The sequence below is a fragment of the Anser anser genome (assembly GCF_964211835.1).
Source record: "Anser anser genome assembly, chromosome: 20".
Lineage (NCBI taxonomy): Eukaryota > Metazoa > Chordata > Aves > Anseriformes > Anatidae > Anser > Anser anser.
In genome coordinates, this window is record NC_139741.1 from 11,699,465 (window position 1) to 11,716,616 (window position 17,152).

Below are 17,152 nucleotides of genomic sequence, written 5' to 3' on the forward strand. Positions count from 1 at the left end.
GGGAAATCACAAGACAGCTGAGAGGTGGTTTCCCAGTCTCACGGCAGCCAAGTCTGACCTACAAGCATCAGGGAAAAAAATGAAACAGTAAGAGACTTTTTGCATTAGGAAGAAGAAATACTGACTGAACAGAGCAGATGATGTGCAGAGGGGATGGCTGCAAGGACAGGCATTTCTTCTCAGTGTGCTGAGCATCACACAGGCAAACCGTGCCCAGCACAACGCTTTCTCCATTGGGACCTGCTCTGCACCATTGCAAAGCCTTGTCCTGGGAACAACAGCAGGGAGAAAGCAGGTTTGCTGGTGTTTTTTTCACCCCAGCAGCACAACCAAACTGTGTTTTGGTTTACTGGTGGGAATGTGAGGAGCAACCCCATTGGGATGCTCAGAGAGCCAGGGTGCCTGCTGCCTTCTGCTGCCAGCCAGAAGGACCCAGACGCATGCCGGGGCTGGCGGCAGAGCAGCAGTGGTGTCCTGGAGGAGCAGGAACATGGGACAAGTGATGTTGCAGGGCTGCTGACGATATAGGCGTGGTGCCTGCAGGCTCTGTTCTGGGAAATGGCGTCACCTTCACTGGCACAAAGGTCCAGAAGAGCATGCTTGTGGGCAGGGAGCTGGCCCTGCTCCATGCCCTAGCACCTGGGCACGAGGGCACACGGGTGGCTCACGTGCCCTGTGTGCCTGTCAGCTCCCCGCACGGCCCCAAAGCCATGACAGCCTTCCCCAGTCATGCCCTCTGAAGTGTGCCCAGCCACTGCCTTGTCACACAGACAGTGCCCATTTGGGGACCAAGGCACCTGGGGGGTGTGTGGGGTGCCTTCTTGTGTGTGCGAGGCTATGTGTGTGCACAGGCATGTCTGATTTTGTAGAGGATGTGGGAGGCAGAGGTATATGTGGTGGGGGAACAGTCAGAGGATATTTATATGTCTGTCGTATGGAAACAGCATGGTTTTACCTCAAACCATTTCCCATTATCACATGTCATATAGAGTGTGTCGATGGGCTCAGTGGTGAGGTTTTTTCTCTGTGCTGGTGAAAGCGAAATAAAGGGGGGGGGGGGGGAAATAAAAATGCTTTATCCAAATCCATGTTTTATCCAAATTCTTTATTCTCCAGAATCATAATTTCACACAAGTAAGCCTGGGCCACCCATCGTCCTACTCTGAGACTCTGAGCTGCCCTCCTGTAAATACCCTCCCTGCCACCCTCCTATAAATAGCATTATGATCCACAGATGAAAATACTATCTAATATGATCGTTTCTTAAATAAATTAAAATAATATAAGAACAATAGAGGTGCAGTCCCATGGGCCTTTCTGGGCCACAGGCAGAGGTGTCAGGCTGACTGAAGAGGTTTCAGACTGGTCTTTGCAAGCTGAGTGCAAGCAGCAGCACCCCAACACGGGGTGTCTCATGGTGCCGTTCCCGCAGTCCCTGAGAGCTGCATGCAGACGATGTGGTATCGTGCAGCTCCTGCCATCCCAAAGCCCTGCTCTGTCGCAGGGGCTCAGAATGACATGACTCATGACAGCAGCTGTGCTTCCCATCTGGCTTTGCTCAGTTCTGCTTCATGTTCTGCAGGTATCTTTGCACCCAGGTATCACTGGGATTGGCACAGACTTCGCGCCCTTTCTTTGTGATGAACCTGTGGAACAGGGATGAGACACATGAGGTCTCTGCTCAGAACAACATCCCAGGTTTGGGGTATTGCAGGAGGTTCTCCCTTGTGTCCCAAGCTGGTGCCATGGCTGACAGGGATTTTCCCCCCGCTCCCATCTGCTTTTTCACACTACAGGAACATCCCCGGGCATCCCCACAAAAGCTTTGTTGGCGGTCCCTGCAGGACCATCCCCAGCAGGTCCCCGCACATGCACACACACACGCCAAAATGGCTGTGCCTGTGCTGCGCCCAGGCATCAGCCTTGATACCTACACGAGGGCTGGCAGGGAGCAGCTGGTGCTGGTGACGTAGTAACGCAGGATGAGCTTCTTTGGGAGCTTGTGGGATGTGTAAGAGAAGCAGCAGGTTGGGTGGTCAGGTCCAACTGGAAGAGACAGGGAGAGACAGTATGAGCACGTGCTGAGCTGTGCACCGGGAGCAGCCAGCCCAGAAGTGCAGGGAGCTATGCAGGTAGGAGGGAGTGAGGAACCAGGGAATAATTAAGGCTGAAAGGGGCATGGGAGATTGTCTGGTCCAATGTCAACGACGATTGCCAGGGAAGGCAAGTATACGAGAGATTCCTACTCAGTTTTAGGGCAGAGACTGGGAACCCTAAACAATAACCAGGAATAAGCATCCCACGTCCAGGATGGCTGGACAGATGGCTAGTTGGATGGAGGGGTGGAGGGATGGAGGGATGGACGGAGGGATGATTTTCCAGTTCAGGGAAATTGTAGTTGATTGCAGTGCAGAGTGGAGAGTGGCTGAAAAATTCCCAGCTATCTACCAGGGGATCTCAGTGAAGAAATAATAACGAAGGCTCAGATCCATTCTTCCTTCACAAATGAGAAAGCAGGACTCACCTGGGGCAGAGGAGGTTTGGGAGCAAGAGGCTGCAACGAGGAGAAGAGCAAGAACAACTGAAGAGACCTTCATCTTCCCGTCAGACAAGGACAGTCGGAGCAGGACCAGGAGCTCTGGCAGATGCAACACAGACTGCATCAGCTGGATTCAGTTCCCTTTTAATAGGGAGACCTGGAGGCAGCAGAGAAGCCCAAGTGGAAATTCCAGAATGATGATAGAGGATGTCACGAAAGTGAAATAGCCAAAAAAATAATAAGGCAGAAGGAATGGGATATAGTTCACATTGGAGCCAAGTATGTTGAGCTTTGACTCAGCATTCATTTTCGTTTTTATCAAATCAAAAGGAAACTGAAGCGTGCCAAGTAGCTTGGCCACAAAGAAGGGATCTATTCATCTAAATTACAGGAGGGATTTTCCCTGTGAGTCTGCATAGAAAAAGACAGAACATTTGCTTAAGATTATGCAACTCTGGAAAAAAAAAACAAAAAACATGCAGGCTCAAGGCACGCTTGTGCTGTTGTTATGCCGGGTGTTTGCTAAACTGCAGTGCAAGGAGCTGAGGGGTGGCTGCACCACAGACTCTGTGCTGTCTGAATCGCTCAGCCCCTACCAGTTCCACCGTGCCTGGTTTAGCAGGGACCAGCCAGGATGGGGCTGGAGGCACCCCTGAAGGTCACCTGGCCCAGCCCCTGCTCGCAGCAGGGTCAGCTGGAAGCCCTGCATGGGCTGCCCGTGTTCAGCCGGGCTTTGAAGACCTCCAAGGAGAGGAACGCCCCAGACTCTCTGGGCAACCTGTTGCAGTGTTCAGTAATAAAGTTTTACCTGAGTTTTAAATAGAATTCCTTGTGTTTTGGTGTGTGCGTTGCTTCTTGTCCTGTCACAGACACTGAGAAGATTCTGATTTCATCTGCTTCTTTTCCCGTACACACATTGATAAGACCCCCCACCGAGTCCCAGGTCTCACAGCCTCTCCTCCCATGACAGGTACCCCAGTCCCTAAATCATCTCTGTGGCCTTCACTGGACTCTCCAGTATGTCCATACCTCCCTCTTTCACTGGGGAGCCCAGAGCTGGACACAGGACTCCGGTGGTGTCTCAGCAGTAGAGGGGAAGGATCCCCTCTCTTGCTGGCAGCACTCAGGCAACCCAGGACGCTGCTGGCTTTCTTTGCCATAAGGACACGCCAGCTCACGTCCAGTTCGGTGCCCACCAAGACCCCTAAGTCCTTCCCTCCCAGGCTGCTTTCCAGCCAGCCAGCTCCCAGCATGTCCTGGTGCACGGGGCTATTCTTCCCCAGGGGAAAGGTTTTGCATGTCCCTTTGCTGAACTTGATGAGGTTCTTGTCCTCTCGTCTCTCTAGTCTCTCCAGGTCCCTCTGGCTGGGAGCACGACCCACTGGCATCTTAGCTGCCTCTCCCAGTTTGTGCTGTCTGCAGGCTTGCTGAGGGTGCACTCTGTCGCACTCTCCAGGTCATTAAGATATCAAACAGGACTGGCCCCAGTACTGACGCCTGGAGTGTCCCAGTGGTGATGCCAGCTGGACTTTGTGCCACTGATCACAATCTTGTGAGCCCGGACATTCAGCCAGCTGTCAGCCCACATCAATGCCCAATACCTCATCAGTTTGTCTATGAGGATTTTATGGGAGCCAGTCGAAAGCCTTGTTAAAGTCAACATAAATAACATCCCTGATCTGCCAGGAGGATGATGGAAGAGGAGTTTTGCCAACCTGAGATGTTTTCCAGTCTGAACTGCTCCGCTGGGTCCAAGATGGATTTTTCTGGCTGAAAAGGTGAGAAACAGGTAGTAGAGAACCTGCCTGGCATGGGAGACACTCTCCAGCCCCGCAGGTGCCCGGCACTGGAGCTGTAGCAGGGCAGTGCCACAGTGCAGCATGGGGCAGCTGGGTACAGCAACAGCTCTGGGGGGGCACGGGTGAGCCTGTGATACCTGACCTCCTGCCCCAGCCTGAGGGTGCATCTGGGGTGGGAGCCTCCTCCACGGCAAAGAGGAGGCTTGGGGCTCCGCGTGGGCCCCTGGGCCTGGATCTTCATCCCCAGGAGTGCAAACCCCTGCTTGTCTCCCCTGGAGCTGCAAACAGGAGCAGTGGAGACACTGATTTGACTCTGTTCTCCATCAGGAACAGAGAGAAGGCTGAAGGCTCCTGGCACAGGTGATGGTCTGCTCCACCACACCCTGACCCCTCCAGGGAGGATCCCTGTCACACTCCTGCTTCCCCACTTGCTCTTCCCCTGCAGTGCAATTCAGGACACTGGTGCTGTCAGATGCAGCAGGCTGCAGCTCACCTTGCAGCTGGGCAGATGCATCACCAGAGAAGCTGAGGATGCACTTTTGTTGGTTCCAAAGCCTCTGTAGGACTTGACACAGGTATCAGGAAAGTGGAGTTCTGCTAGATTCAGAGCAAGCCCTGGCAGGACAGGCAGGGCTCTGCTTTCCATGGCTTAGCAGAGCAGTTCCGGACAAAGGTGCATGGCAGAACAAGAAGTGGCTCCAGCTTTCAGATGAATTGCTGTAGCGTAAAACTAAATCATGGCTTTTTGCCACGGAAATAAAGTGTGCAGAAACCAACAGTGGGAGCTTTCTGTTCCCCTCTTCTTGCAGCTCATATGGTAGCATGTACACCGGGAAATGACAAATACTTGCTGCTGGTTCTGCACTTCTTGCTGCATTTCCAGGACAGAGAGACTGCGGCTACAGAAAGGCAGCTTTGTGGCTAACACCAGCAAGAAAGAGCTTTGCTCATGGGAACTTCACACCTTCTTCTCCCCAGCCTCCCACCTGCAGTGAACAAGCCCAAGGACTAGAGGCTCGCACTGTGCCGTCTCGCTCAGCGCCCAGAGCACCCGGGGCGGTGAGGAGGTGTGATGGAAACGTTCCACACCAGGAAGCTCTGCCCTCCATCCAGAAGCTCTGAGATGCGCAGTGGAATTAAACGAGCTGTTGTTCACTGCTAATGAATTTGACAGAGCTGGGCGGAAGAGGACGGTCTGGAAGGTGCTGCTGCAGCCACAGTTGTTTGCTTGTGTCACTGGCCCAGACTGATAAGCACTTACGAAAATGCCCTTTGAGAGCTGTGATGCCTTCTGCCAGGGTGGGCACCTCTCCAGCCACTCCTGCGTGGCGCTGACCCCTGCTGCAGGTCTCCACCTTTGAGCTTCCAGCTGCAACCACAGCCACATGCTCCTGCCTGGCTTTTCCTGGAGAGAGATGACCCTGTTGGCCTCTGAGGCCCACGTCTGTTTCCAGCTTTCTGTTTCTCTGCACTGTTTTCTGCTTGTCTGTTAAATCCTAGAGCCCTCTGGTGTCAGAAAGCTCCTGCAGTTTAAGTAGTTATAATCCAATCTCTCTCAAGCTTCCCTTATTATTCCTGGCATGGAGCTGCCTTTTATAGCTTTGGCCTCACCCAGCCTTGGGCATGAGGTTTGTTTGGGTAGCAAAAGAAAGCTAAAATTATTCAAAAAGGAAGATTACAGAGAAGGATGCTATAGTGGCTGCCAAGACTTCTTCCACTGGGATAGTGGTCCCAGGGGCCCTGGGACTCCCTCCAGTCCCCCCAAATCCTGCCCTTGCCAAGAGGTACCAGTCGCAAAGCATGTGCCCCGAGGGGAAGGGACCCTGAGTGCTTCGCTTGAGGCGATGCTGAGGTCTCCCGGGCTGGAGGAAGCTTCATCTGCTACCCCAAAGCACAGCTCACCTGCAGGTACTGCGACATCCCCAACCCAGCACCGCAGCACAGTCAGATGCAGTACACAAAGGGATATTAGCCTGTCCGTGGCACTCCTGCTCGATGTTCACTCCTGTTGTCCATAAGCCTACATGTGGCTGTGAGCTCCAGCGTGCAGGGTGCTGTGTTTGGGGGTTGCTGGGGGTCTCGCCCTGGGCAGAGGGCAGTGTCTGGGGCTCTGTGCAGAGCTGGGGCTAAAGGCGACCCCTCAGCACCTGTTCCCAAACTGTCCCTGGCCCAGGAGGCCACAGGGGGAGGCTGTGAAGCCAGATGCAGCATTCCCCACGGCCACCCCCTGCCCTGTGTCTGCCAGCACCAGGCAGTGCCCATGGCTCTTTTGAAGGGCGCCAACCCATCCAGGGGGGCAAAAGGCTCAGCACTGCAGGGAGCAGGATGGGAACTGTGCTTCAGAGAGATGCTGCAGAGTACCCCAACCTGCAAGCAGTCTCCATGCATGGGAAGTGGTTTGCAGCTTTGCAGAGAGCCCAAACCAAAATAAATGTTGAGGCTAATAAACATCCGAGCATCACTGCCAGACTCTGTGTGTGGCCTCGCCCCTTGCTGTGGGAGCAGGGGCTCACACCTCCCACAGGGTTTTCCTGCCCCCAGCTCTGGGGGGCTGGTGCCAGACATACCCCTGCCACATGCTGCCAGGAGGGTGGTCAAGGTGGTGCTTGTGGGCATGGGGTCCTCAGGAGGGAGGGCACAAGTCAAAAGGCTCCTGAGCTGGGCCATGGTGCTCAGCCATCCTCAGAGCTCCCAAAACCCTCCCCAGCCTCCTGGAGAGCTGGACATCAGGACAGCTTACAAAGAAGATGATCAATATGTGGCTTTCTTCTCCTCTGCTTGATGATGTCACACACACAAGGCCCAGTGGGTTCATTTACAAACTGGCTTTATTTTTCACCCTAGCAGAGCTCTGAATTTTCAGCCTGCTCCTCCTTGCTTTTCTTGGGGCACTCACCAAAGATCTGACTGATATGGCCCTTCCTTCTGGACAGAGGATATAGCCCAGGCAGAGACACATTGTCATTTCCAGGCATTCGTTGGGCTTGAGGGCTACCGAGGGGATGCTGAGGGGTGTGGGTGGGGGCGAGCCCACACCTCACCAGCCAGGAGCACCCTGACAGCTGCAAACACTGCCCTAGGGCTCCAGAATCACTGAAACTCAGTTTTCCCTGTTTCTTTCCTTGGCTTTCACGCCATGGATGGGGAAGGGGTTGGAGCAAGGAGGTTTTTTTATTACACTTTTATTTGGTTTGAAATACCCTACATTTAATCCTCTTTTGTTTGTTTTATTTCAAAACAAAGGCCAGGAAAAATGTGAGGCATGCATAGGAAAGCAATAGTTTTTCCCAAAGCATTTTTTTAGAAAATATCCTTGCTGGAAGAAGGTTCAACCTTTGATGAGATACCATCTCTTATCAACACTAACAGCTTGCTGTCCCCTGCTTCTCGATGGCCGTCACTGTCCAGGATTCCTTGTGTGACACGATTTCAAGGAAACACGAAGCCGCTCTCTTGTGCAATGCAGCCGCACTCGCCCATGCCGTGTGGCCCAGATGGCTGCACTGCCCTCACCCCAGCGCAGCTGAGGCACTGGTTCCCAGTCACTCCCACACGCACAGGTTCCCCCTGGAGCCAGTTCCAGGACATGACATCATCTTGAAAATTCCATTGTTTCTCCAGAAATGTCAAGAGTAGGGAGGAAAAGAATTTCAGGATACTTCAGAGAAGTCTTCGGCACCCGAGCTCTGAGCAGGGCAAGACGAAGACTGCTGCAGGTTGTGCTGGAGGCAGTTACTGAACTTAGGACATTTTTAACACTTCCTTTTCCAAGTGAATCCTGCCAGCTCAGCATTAAAAACTGCTATAAATAGCAAGTTACATCATCCAGTCTCACCATTTTTTGCAGTGTTCCCCTTTCATTAGGCAGATCAAGAATTTCGCTATTTCTGCCTCTGACCAAATTTATTTGGGGCATTTGCTTTACTTAGCACTTTCTTCTGGGATTTCCAGGGGCCTGCAGACAAGCTCTAACATAACCCTCCAGGCAACATCAGACAGACTGCTTCAACCAGCCCATCCTGCTGACTCCAAACATTGCCTGCCTGTGGTGGGGGCAAGGGCAGACCATGTGCTGTGTCACGGGCCCTGAAACCAGCTGGATCCAGAGTGGGAAAACGTTTATTTTCCAGCACAGCATTTTTTGCATGAACCTAATTTCCCCTAAGGAGCTCCAGCCTACTTTGGCCACTCTTCCATGGCCATCTGTCCATTCCAGAGCACCTCCCAGACAAACGTCCTTCATCCCAGACACCCAGCCCCACAGCTTCCCCTCTTTCTAAAAGGGGGAAGGTGAGAAGAAATTACTTTCTCATTTCATCATGATAGGGCTGCCGGGGTATGGGTAAGGATACAGTTTTAGACACGTTACAACATCTCAGGGCATTGACTACAGCCTCCCACCTCTACCCAGCCTGTGAGGAGCTGGCAGAGTCAGGGCTTTTGTCAGATTTCTAGGGAAAAAACAGACTCATGGGAAGCGAACACTCCAATTTTGAGGTTATTTTTTGGCTTTCAGTAGTGGAAAAGTTCCAGCACTTGCCTGGCCCCTGTAACACACACTATCTAGGCTAATCTGATCCTAAAGTGACTTAACTAAACTGAAAAGGTGTTTTGTTTGTTTGTTTGTTGTTGGGTGGTGTTTTGTGTTGTTTTTTTTTTTTTTGATTAATTTAAAAATTGTCCCTGAAAATTCAAAACATTTTTGTATCTGCTTGCCAACAGAGGTACAAATGCATGGAGAATTTCAGCTGCCTGAAACTGAAAAAATATCTCATTGAAAGCATTCAAATAACCAAATAACTTACAAATAATTCTTCTATTCTAATGAAACCTGCTTTTATCAGAACATCTCTGCACCATAAATGGCATTTCGCCTGCCTGCCCTACCAACGTCATCTGCCTTGGGAGCAGGACAGGACCAGATGGCTGTAGGTGGCAAATCTCAAGGCATGACCCATGAATGCTTGAAGGTACAATCACAGGGAACAGCTCAGAGGCAAACCACGCTCTTACGTATCTACAAGTTATATTCCCCGAGCAACCAGACAGAAGAGCCAAGAAAGCTGAGGCTGGCTCAGAGCTGATTTCTGGTCCAGATGGCTTCTTTCTGAATGTTGACTTCCCTCCCCGTGCCTGGCCAGGTGCCCCAAGGCTCTCCCCTCATCCTCCCAGGACTTTGAGGGCTCAGCATATGGACGAGCAGAGGGGTCTGGGCTGGTGGTGGAGCCTGCAAGGTGCCTCTCTGCTTCACCAGCCTGGCCAGATGGCAAAAGGAAGGCTGGGGAGGGGACCAGCTTGGCATGGTGTAGCCAGGGAGGAGCTGATGCTCTGTTTGGCTAGTGCCACATTTGCTCCATCTGCCCTCCACACAGAAAAAGTGCTGCAGCCATGCCAGGGCAAGGGGCAGGCATCCCACCACCATGGCTCTCTGCAGGCTCTGGGGACCACCTGGAGGGTGGGTCACCTCTGGGACCTCTCCCTCTCAGGCCTTGGACCACATCGTCTCCCAGAAACCCCACTCTGCTTGGAGGTCAAGCACCCTTCACAGAGCTGCACTGCCTCCCTTTCCACCAACTGCAGCCAGTGGAAGGGCTGCACACACCATGCAACATTGGAGTGAGGGCTGGAAAACACTGGGTTATCTACAGAACTCACCCAAGTCGACAGCCGGGTGCCTTTTACAGAAACATGGTGAGTCAATGCCCAGCGCTGCAGCAGGGGTGGTTCGGTTGGCTTGCTCTACTTTTTGTTATATTCTTTCAACAGACCTTCAGGAAGCATCTGTTGAAACATCACTGAGTATATGAAAATAATGAAATAGAGACATTTCCCTGAAATGCAGCCACCTCTCTGCTGAGAAGAGGCCAAATTCTCTTTTCTTGACTGACATCCTAGTTTATGCTTGTGCCTTCACCCCCATCTTGAGAGCTCCTGGTCTTTAGAACTGGTGACTTCTTCCTCATCCAGCTCCTGGAGCTCCTTCTGCTTCATCTGCAGGGTCACAGTCAACATCTCCATACTTTTTTGGATCTCTGCATCTCCAGGCCCATCAACAAGAGGCCTCACCTCACCTACCAGTAGTCAAAGAAATATAAGTGTCTAACCTAAACTGGTCATTTAAGGTCTTCTTATAGGACCTGGAGTGAGGCAGGCACCTCCAGGAGATAATAACCCAACTCAGCTCCCTTAAAACTGAGGAGAAAACTCAAGCACTTCAGCTTCTGGGACTCTTTTTTCCACCCTTATGCCCACAACTACCTGCGCTGGTGCCTGCAGTGCTGTCACAGCTGCAGGGCAGCTACTGAGTCCCCTCAGACAACATGAAGAACGTACAGCAGAGGGAGCCCACAGGTGACAGCCCCCATCTTGTGCTGCTGTAGGAGGGATACAGTTCAGGGTAGAAGAGATCTCTCTCCCCTTTTTTCCTAAGATGGCCTCATCCCATCTATACTCTTCGTCCCATTTGTGCAGTGCAGAGGCAGGATGCACACTTGCCTCGAAGTCGCTGTTACAGGTTGGGTAATACAGGCCTGTTGACAAATGCAGGAACCTCCACAGGGGAACTTCTTACTAAGGGACATGCATGAAAGAAGCAGAAATAGATACTGTGATTGTTTCATATCCTGTGTCACTGGGGAGGCACTGAATCAAGGGGACAGCTTCACGTTTCCGGGGCTGGGGCTACCACTTCGTTCCATCACGAGACTGCTGCCAGTCGCTTCTCTGGGGGAAATTCCACCACACCTACGCAAGCAAGTGCCCGGACCTGCTTGCCCTATAAATTGGAGGGTATCTGAATGTCTCAGCATCAAAGCGAAAAGAAGCTTTCAAGCTCCACTTGCCTGCTTCAGCTCTGGTCACAACTTCTGAGTTGACATGAAGGTCTCTGTGGCTGCCCTGGCTGTTCTCATCGCCGCCTTCTGCTACCAGACCTCTGCTGCACCAAGTAAGTCTGGACTCTATGAATCTCTCTAAATGGGGACAGGGTCCTTTCTGTCAGCCCTTCCACCCTGGGTCCCTTCTTATGTCAGATCACCTTCTAGCGGGTGCTCCAAGGGGGCCATTCAGCCGTGGGCAGGCACAGCCCAGAGCACAACACGTGCATGGTGTTAGAAACAGCTCAGGGTGAACCCAAATGAGAAAGAATTTAAGGAAGAAGGAAAAAGACCTTGCTTTCCTTATTCCTTCTCCATGTCCTCCCAGACCCATGGGGACTCCAGTCCCAGCTCCCTGCCCCTGTTCCCCTCTCACTTGCCACTGCTCACGCCTGTCTTTGCCTTCACAGTTGGCTCTGACCCGCCAACCTCCTGCTGTTTCACCTACATCCAACGGGAGCTGCCCCGTAGCTTCGTGACCGACTACTATGAGACCAACAGCCTGTGCTCCCAGCCGGGTGTCGTGTAAGTGTCCTCCAGGGCTGGGGGGGTTCCCTTTGGGATGAGGATTCCTCCACATTTTGGACCTGCAAAGAGAAAGACTCGTTTTCAGGGGGGACAGGAAGGATGTGGAGCCAAGAGGTGCATGGGGATGCTCCATGGGCTCAGTGCACTTGGGGCTTACGCTGGTCCTGCTCGAGGGTTTTGCAGGCTGGTGGCTGCCAACATGGTCAGCACCATGTGGTGCTGCCCAAATCCTACTGACCCTCGGGAGAGGCTGGGTATGGAGCAGGGATGGTGGGGTCTCCCCCACACTGAGCTCTCCCATGGAAAACTCACCTCGCTGCTCCCCACAGGTTCATCACAAGGAAGGGACGTGAAGTCTGTGCCAACCCTGGGCACGACTGGGTCCAGAAGTACGTGACTGAGCTGGAACTGAACTGAAGCTTTGGAACAGGATGCGCTGTGCCAGGACGAGCAAGCCATGGACTCCGTCAGAAATGTTCCGTGTCATTTAGAGCTAGCTGAGAAACTGAAAATGTCCCAGAACCTGACTTTAGTGTGCTTTTTTTTTAATTTATGTATTTAATTTTTATAAGGAAAAGGAGCAGATGAAATAACAAGAAAATTACTTAAGATATATTTTTTTAAATGAAGAATCTTGCTTAGATTATATTTTTAGTATTTAATTAATTGTATTTTTGATGCAATATTTAATTCAAATGTTTAGAAATAAATATTTTTGTAAGAAATTTCTGTTTTTGCCTCTATTACAGTTTTTGCAATGACAATAGCTGAAATAATAATAGTGGTAACATCTTTATTTCCTCTTCTAAACTGGCAACACCCTTCCCCCCCAACACACACAATTTTCCCTATCTGTCCATGCTGTTTTGGAAAATAATAAGGAAAAAAATGAAGGAGGAGGTATGAGAAGGACGTAGATTACATTCAGGTATTTAGGCTGTTACAGTCTATTAATGTGTTACCTTTATGGGCTGAAATTTTACTCTGCTGGCTGTTTCAGGGAATGTTTTCTGGGAGCTGCCTCTAAAATGGAATAGCTATTCCCCAAGCTGAGACTGGAAAAAACATGCTTCACTACTAAATTTTAAGAACTGTTTGGTAGAACTCTGATTTAGCTAGGACACGAGGCTTAGCAGATGCATTCCTCTGCTGCAAAAAGTCATTTGTTCCCTGTGCCTCCAAAACCTACCCATCTCTGGACACATCTGAAGCCAGTGATCTGCCTGTCCCCTTCAGTCCCTCCCCAAGACCCAGACCCAGGGCAGGATCTGTGCCTGCAAGGAGACCTCCCCGCTGCAGTCCTGGGGCTGGGCTCCCACCGGCGCTGATGGGGATGGAACCCATGCCACTGGCAGCACGTAGGTTGGTCTGATGAGTTCTGGACACCTGCAGTTGTGTGAACAACAAGGGTTTGGGTTCCTCCACTCTGCGTGGACCCTTATTACCTATGGGGCAGCCCAAGGCAATTGGCCCACAGCAAAGCCTCACCTGAGCTCAGCTCACCCCCCAGCATTTACATACTGCTTTTGGAAGGACAGACGTAAATATCTGAAAATGGGGGAGCACAGAAGGAAGGGTCTTGCGGAGGTGAGAGGAGAGAGGGCAGGGGCTAGGTGGGAGCCGTGCAGCAAGAGGAACCTCCCGCGGGGCTGGAAGGCCTGGGGGTACATGTGTGTGTTTCCGGGAGGACGGCATATATCGGTGCCATCAGGAGCCTCGTCACTTCAGGAGCTCAGCTCCCAGCTCTTCAGCCCACAGGACAGCCTGCACCCCATCATTCATCCTGTGACAGTGCTGACTGTACCCTGCTTAAAATAGCAGCTGGGGGGGGAGGGGAGAAGACCGAGAGCTGTGCCCACAAGTGGGACCAGAGCCCCATTCCCCAAGTGCTTCTTGGAGGGAGCTGCATGGCCGCGTGGCTGGGGCGGGCATCTCCACGTAGGCAGCTGTGTAAAACAGCTCTGGCGACATGGAGCTGCTACCTGTGAGCTGGGGAGTGGCCTTGGTCACAGCCTTGACTCCCCAGGCACTGCACGCCCCCAGGACAGCTCCATTTATTGTGACTGTGATAGACAGAATGGCTGAGGTCGGCGGCAGCCTCTGGGTCTGTCTGGTCCAACCCTGCTCCATCAGGCCACCCAGAGCAGGGTGCCCAAGGCCATCTCCAGGTGTCTTTTGACCATCTCCAAGGAGGACACTCCAGCACCTGACTCCAGTGCCAGACTCTCTGGGCATCCTGTGCCAGTGCTTGGTCACGCTCAAGGACATGAGGACACTTTGGCCACTGAGTAGCAGCCAACCCCATACCTGCATGCCGGAGCCTGGTAGCTTCACCTCGAGGACCGAGGTTGGCACAAAGCTGGGCACCCACATCTGCCCTCGCTCCACGGACCAGCAGGAGCAGGGGATAGGATCTCCTGTCTAGGGGCAGGGAGACCCACAACGGGGTCATCCCGCAATGGCTCGACCCTCAGCAGTCCCCTCTGGACACAGCTCCACCTGGTCCTGTGGCAGTGGGAGCAGTCCCACAGCTGTTGGGTGCCTTGTCAAAGGACACACAGCACAAGGTCAGCCACGAGCACCACCCAGCCCACACACGGTTTGAGCTCGTTGCAAACCACACCAAGCACCAATGTCCTTATCAGCCTGGGTCGTGTTGGAGCCACCCACAGCTGACACCTACCCCGGGTACCTCAGCTAACCACTCACCACTGTTCTGGGAGCCCGCAGGGAGTCCTGGATTGCTCACGTCTTTCTTGATCTTACAGCCACCCACGCGTGACAGCTCAGAGCAGCCCTCGCAGAGCGTGCGAGGAACGCTGTGCTCCCGTTAATCCACACCCCCGGGCACAGGGGTGTGAGCCAAGCCCACACCAGCAAGGCAAAGGCAGCTGTCGGCATGCAGCAAGTTGGAGGCAGCCCCCAGGGCCTGCAAGCAGCACCGGGCACATGGAGGAAGCGTTCCAGGCCCTCTTCAGGGCCACCACGTCTGGCAGAAGAGGAGGCGGCACACCAGAGGGCACTGAGCTGGTTTGCAGACAGGGTAGGACGTGGCCCCCTGGGAAAGGGCTCATGGGGGTCACGGGTCTGTCTGGACTCAAACAGACCGAGACAAGAGCAGTGGCCTCAGCGGTTTCAGAATTTGTGAACTGCCAAAGGAGAGACTCATCCTGAAAACAGTGTGGCATTTACTGCATGTTTTGTGCAACATGTAGTTCAGGTCTTGAGAGTCAAAGCTTTTTGTGTTCTGTTGTGGAGCAGGCTTTTAGTACATTTTGGAATGCAACAGAGTATCATGTTTTCCAGTAGTACTGAACCATATTATTTAAAGGAAAATCTAATATTTTTTTAAATAAACATTTTTTATGAAAGCCATGTGAAAGCCTAAATGTGAACCAAATTATCATAAAAATAACATCATGACTATAATATCTCTATGTGTTTGTTGTTTACATCACCCCACTGTGGACACAGGCATTCTGAAGGAGCTGCAGATCAGATCCCAGCACTGCACAGCAGGAGGAGCTGTGCTGTGCTAATGGAGATACCATTGACAGCATTGGGGGTTCATGGCCTGATGCTTTTCCATCTCCACTATTTAGGCTCGGGAGCACTGGCTCCGTGCTGTCCCCACCACCCCAGGGAAGGGGGCCCTGGTTCACCATGGGTAGGGAGACTCCGTCCTCCACCCAAAGCTGCGAGTCTCCCCCATGGCAGCACCGGGACAGGGGTGGAGGAAGGGAGGCAGTGGCCCAAGCCAGTGAGGAGAAGGGCAAGCACAGGAGTAGGCATGGGTTCAGGGTTTGGCGGCAAAGGTACAACCCAAACTCAGAATCACCTGAGCTGCTGTGGCCACTTGCATTGCCATACCTGGAGTTTTGCTAGAGGATGTTGCTCCTGAACTCAAGCGTTGGCAGGAGGTTCTTCACAGATAGCGAGGGGAGGACAAAAGGGAATATCAAAGCCCTTTGAGTTAGAAAACCCACCTTGGAACATCCTGGCTGATCCCAATAAGCTGAGATACTGGAAAGAAAAGAGTAAAATTTCTGCAAGTGTTATCTGGGCTTATTAACCGTAAATTTTAAGCCAGATGATTCACAACTTTTAAACATCAGGGAAGTAATGGTGGATGGTTTTTCATGCTGCAGTATAACATTTTCCTTAAGTAAAGTTATATCCCTGGCTGCCAGGGCTGAATACACAGAAGTATTTAGTGAGATGATGAAATGTAATACTAGAAATGGTGTCTGATTATCACACTGTCAGCGATGGCCAACAGAAAGCAGAAATGGCAATTAGGATCTGAAAGGACATTTCTGCTCTGTTCTTAGAAAGAAGCAGACAAGCACTCACATTCACTTACGATGATGAAGCAATTTCCAGTATACTAGAAGAGAAAGAAGGATGTTAAAATTTGTTGAGAAAACACATTACTAGAAATGGAGGTCTGTAAATTTTACTGCTGAGAATCCCAGCTGGAACAAAAATAGCCCCTCTGGGTGACCAAACAGGATTCAAACCCTCAAAAAGTGACAAATCCACAGATTGCTCAGAAAGAACAGCTCACTGATCACCCATCTCCAAGCCATGTCCATTCACCAGAAGTGGCATCCTGAGGATGCCTTCAGAAAAAACAGACACCTTGAACAGGAGATCAGCCCTGGGACCTGCCTCAGCAAGAGGCAGTCTCAACCCAAAATGTCCTCGCAGAACGTATGTATATACATATGTATGCACCCATCTTCCTTTGGGATATGGAAATCAAAGGGAAACAGTGTGACTGTGATCACCCTGGTGCATACAGGCCAACCTCTTTAGTAGTAAATACTCTATGTCTGGGTGTGAAGGTCACCAGCTTGCTTGGTGCTGGTCTGCAGGGGATCAGGAGCACAACCACCATGGGAAAACCCAGATGCTCAGGCCAGACCACACTGTGCTGTGTAACTATTCCACGTGGCCAGGGCAGGTGGTCTAAGCAGGACCTGGTCCTTGATGGGCAGGAGCTCTATGGAGGCCAGATCCAGGCAATAAAGAAGGAAACACAGGGAAGTGGGGTCTCAAGTTGCACCGGGGTGGGGGGGGGGGGGGGTGGGGGGGGGGGGGGCCCTCCCTGGTTATAATCCCCCCTGGTTATATTGGACATTAGGAAGAATTTGTTCATGGAGAGTGTAGTTAAGCATTGGAACAGGCTGCCCATGGAAGTGATGGAGTCCTCTTCCACGGAGGTTTCTAAAACACGTGTAGAAGTGTTTTAGGGACATGGCTTAGTGATGGGACTGAGTTGGTCAGGTTGGTGTTTGGACTTGATCTTGAAGTCTTTTTGCAACCCAGATGATTCTATGATTCTATAAAAGCACAAGCACTTCCACAGAGGAAGTGGGCAAGCTCAACTTGCCATGACTTAGAGAAAC

General features: G+C 51.9%; 2 protein-coding genes across 2 annotated transcripts; one reads left to right on the forward strand and one right to left on the reverse strand.

Moving 5' to 3' along the window:
- Positions 1-1,086: 1,086 nt before the first annotated feature.
- LOC310884288 (C-C motif chemokine 4-like) lies at positions 1,087-2,734 on the reverse strand. Its single transcript, XM_083805813.1, has 3 exons — positions 2,525-2,734; positions 1,935-2,046; positions 1,087-1,646 (listed from the first exon to the last, which is right to left on the reverse strand). Exons 1-3 carry the CDS (start codon positions 2,661-2,663, stop codon positions 1,559-1,561), a joined length of 339 nt encoding a protein of 112 aa, XP_083661939.1. The 5' UTR covers positions 2,664-2,734; the 3' UTR covers positions 1,087-1,558.
- A 7,736-nt stretch (positions 2,735-10,470) lies between these two features.
- LOC310884389 (C-C motif chemokine 4 homolog) lies at positions 10,471-12,553 on the forward strand. The gene is made up of 3 exons (XM_083806108.1): positions 10,471-11,284; positions 11,624-11,738; positions 12,071-12,553. The coding sequence occupies exons 1-3, from the start codon at positions 11,215-11,217 to the stop codon at positions 12,156-12,158; spliced, it is 273 nt and encodes a 90-aa protein (XP_083662234.1). The 5' UTR covers positions 10,471-11,214; the 3' UTR covers positions 12,159-12,553.
- The last annotated feature ends 4,599 nt before the right edge of the window (positions 12,554-17,152 follow it).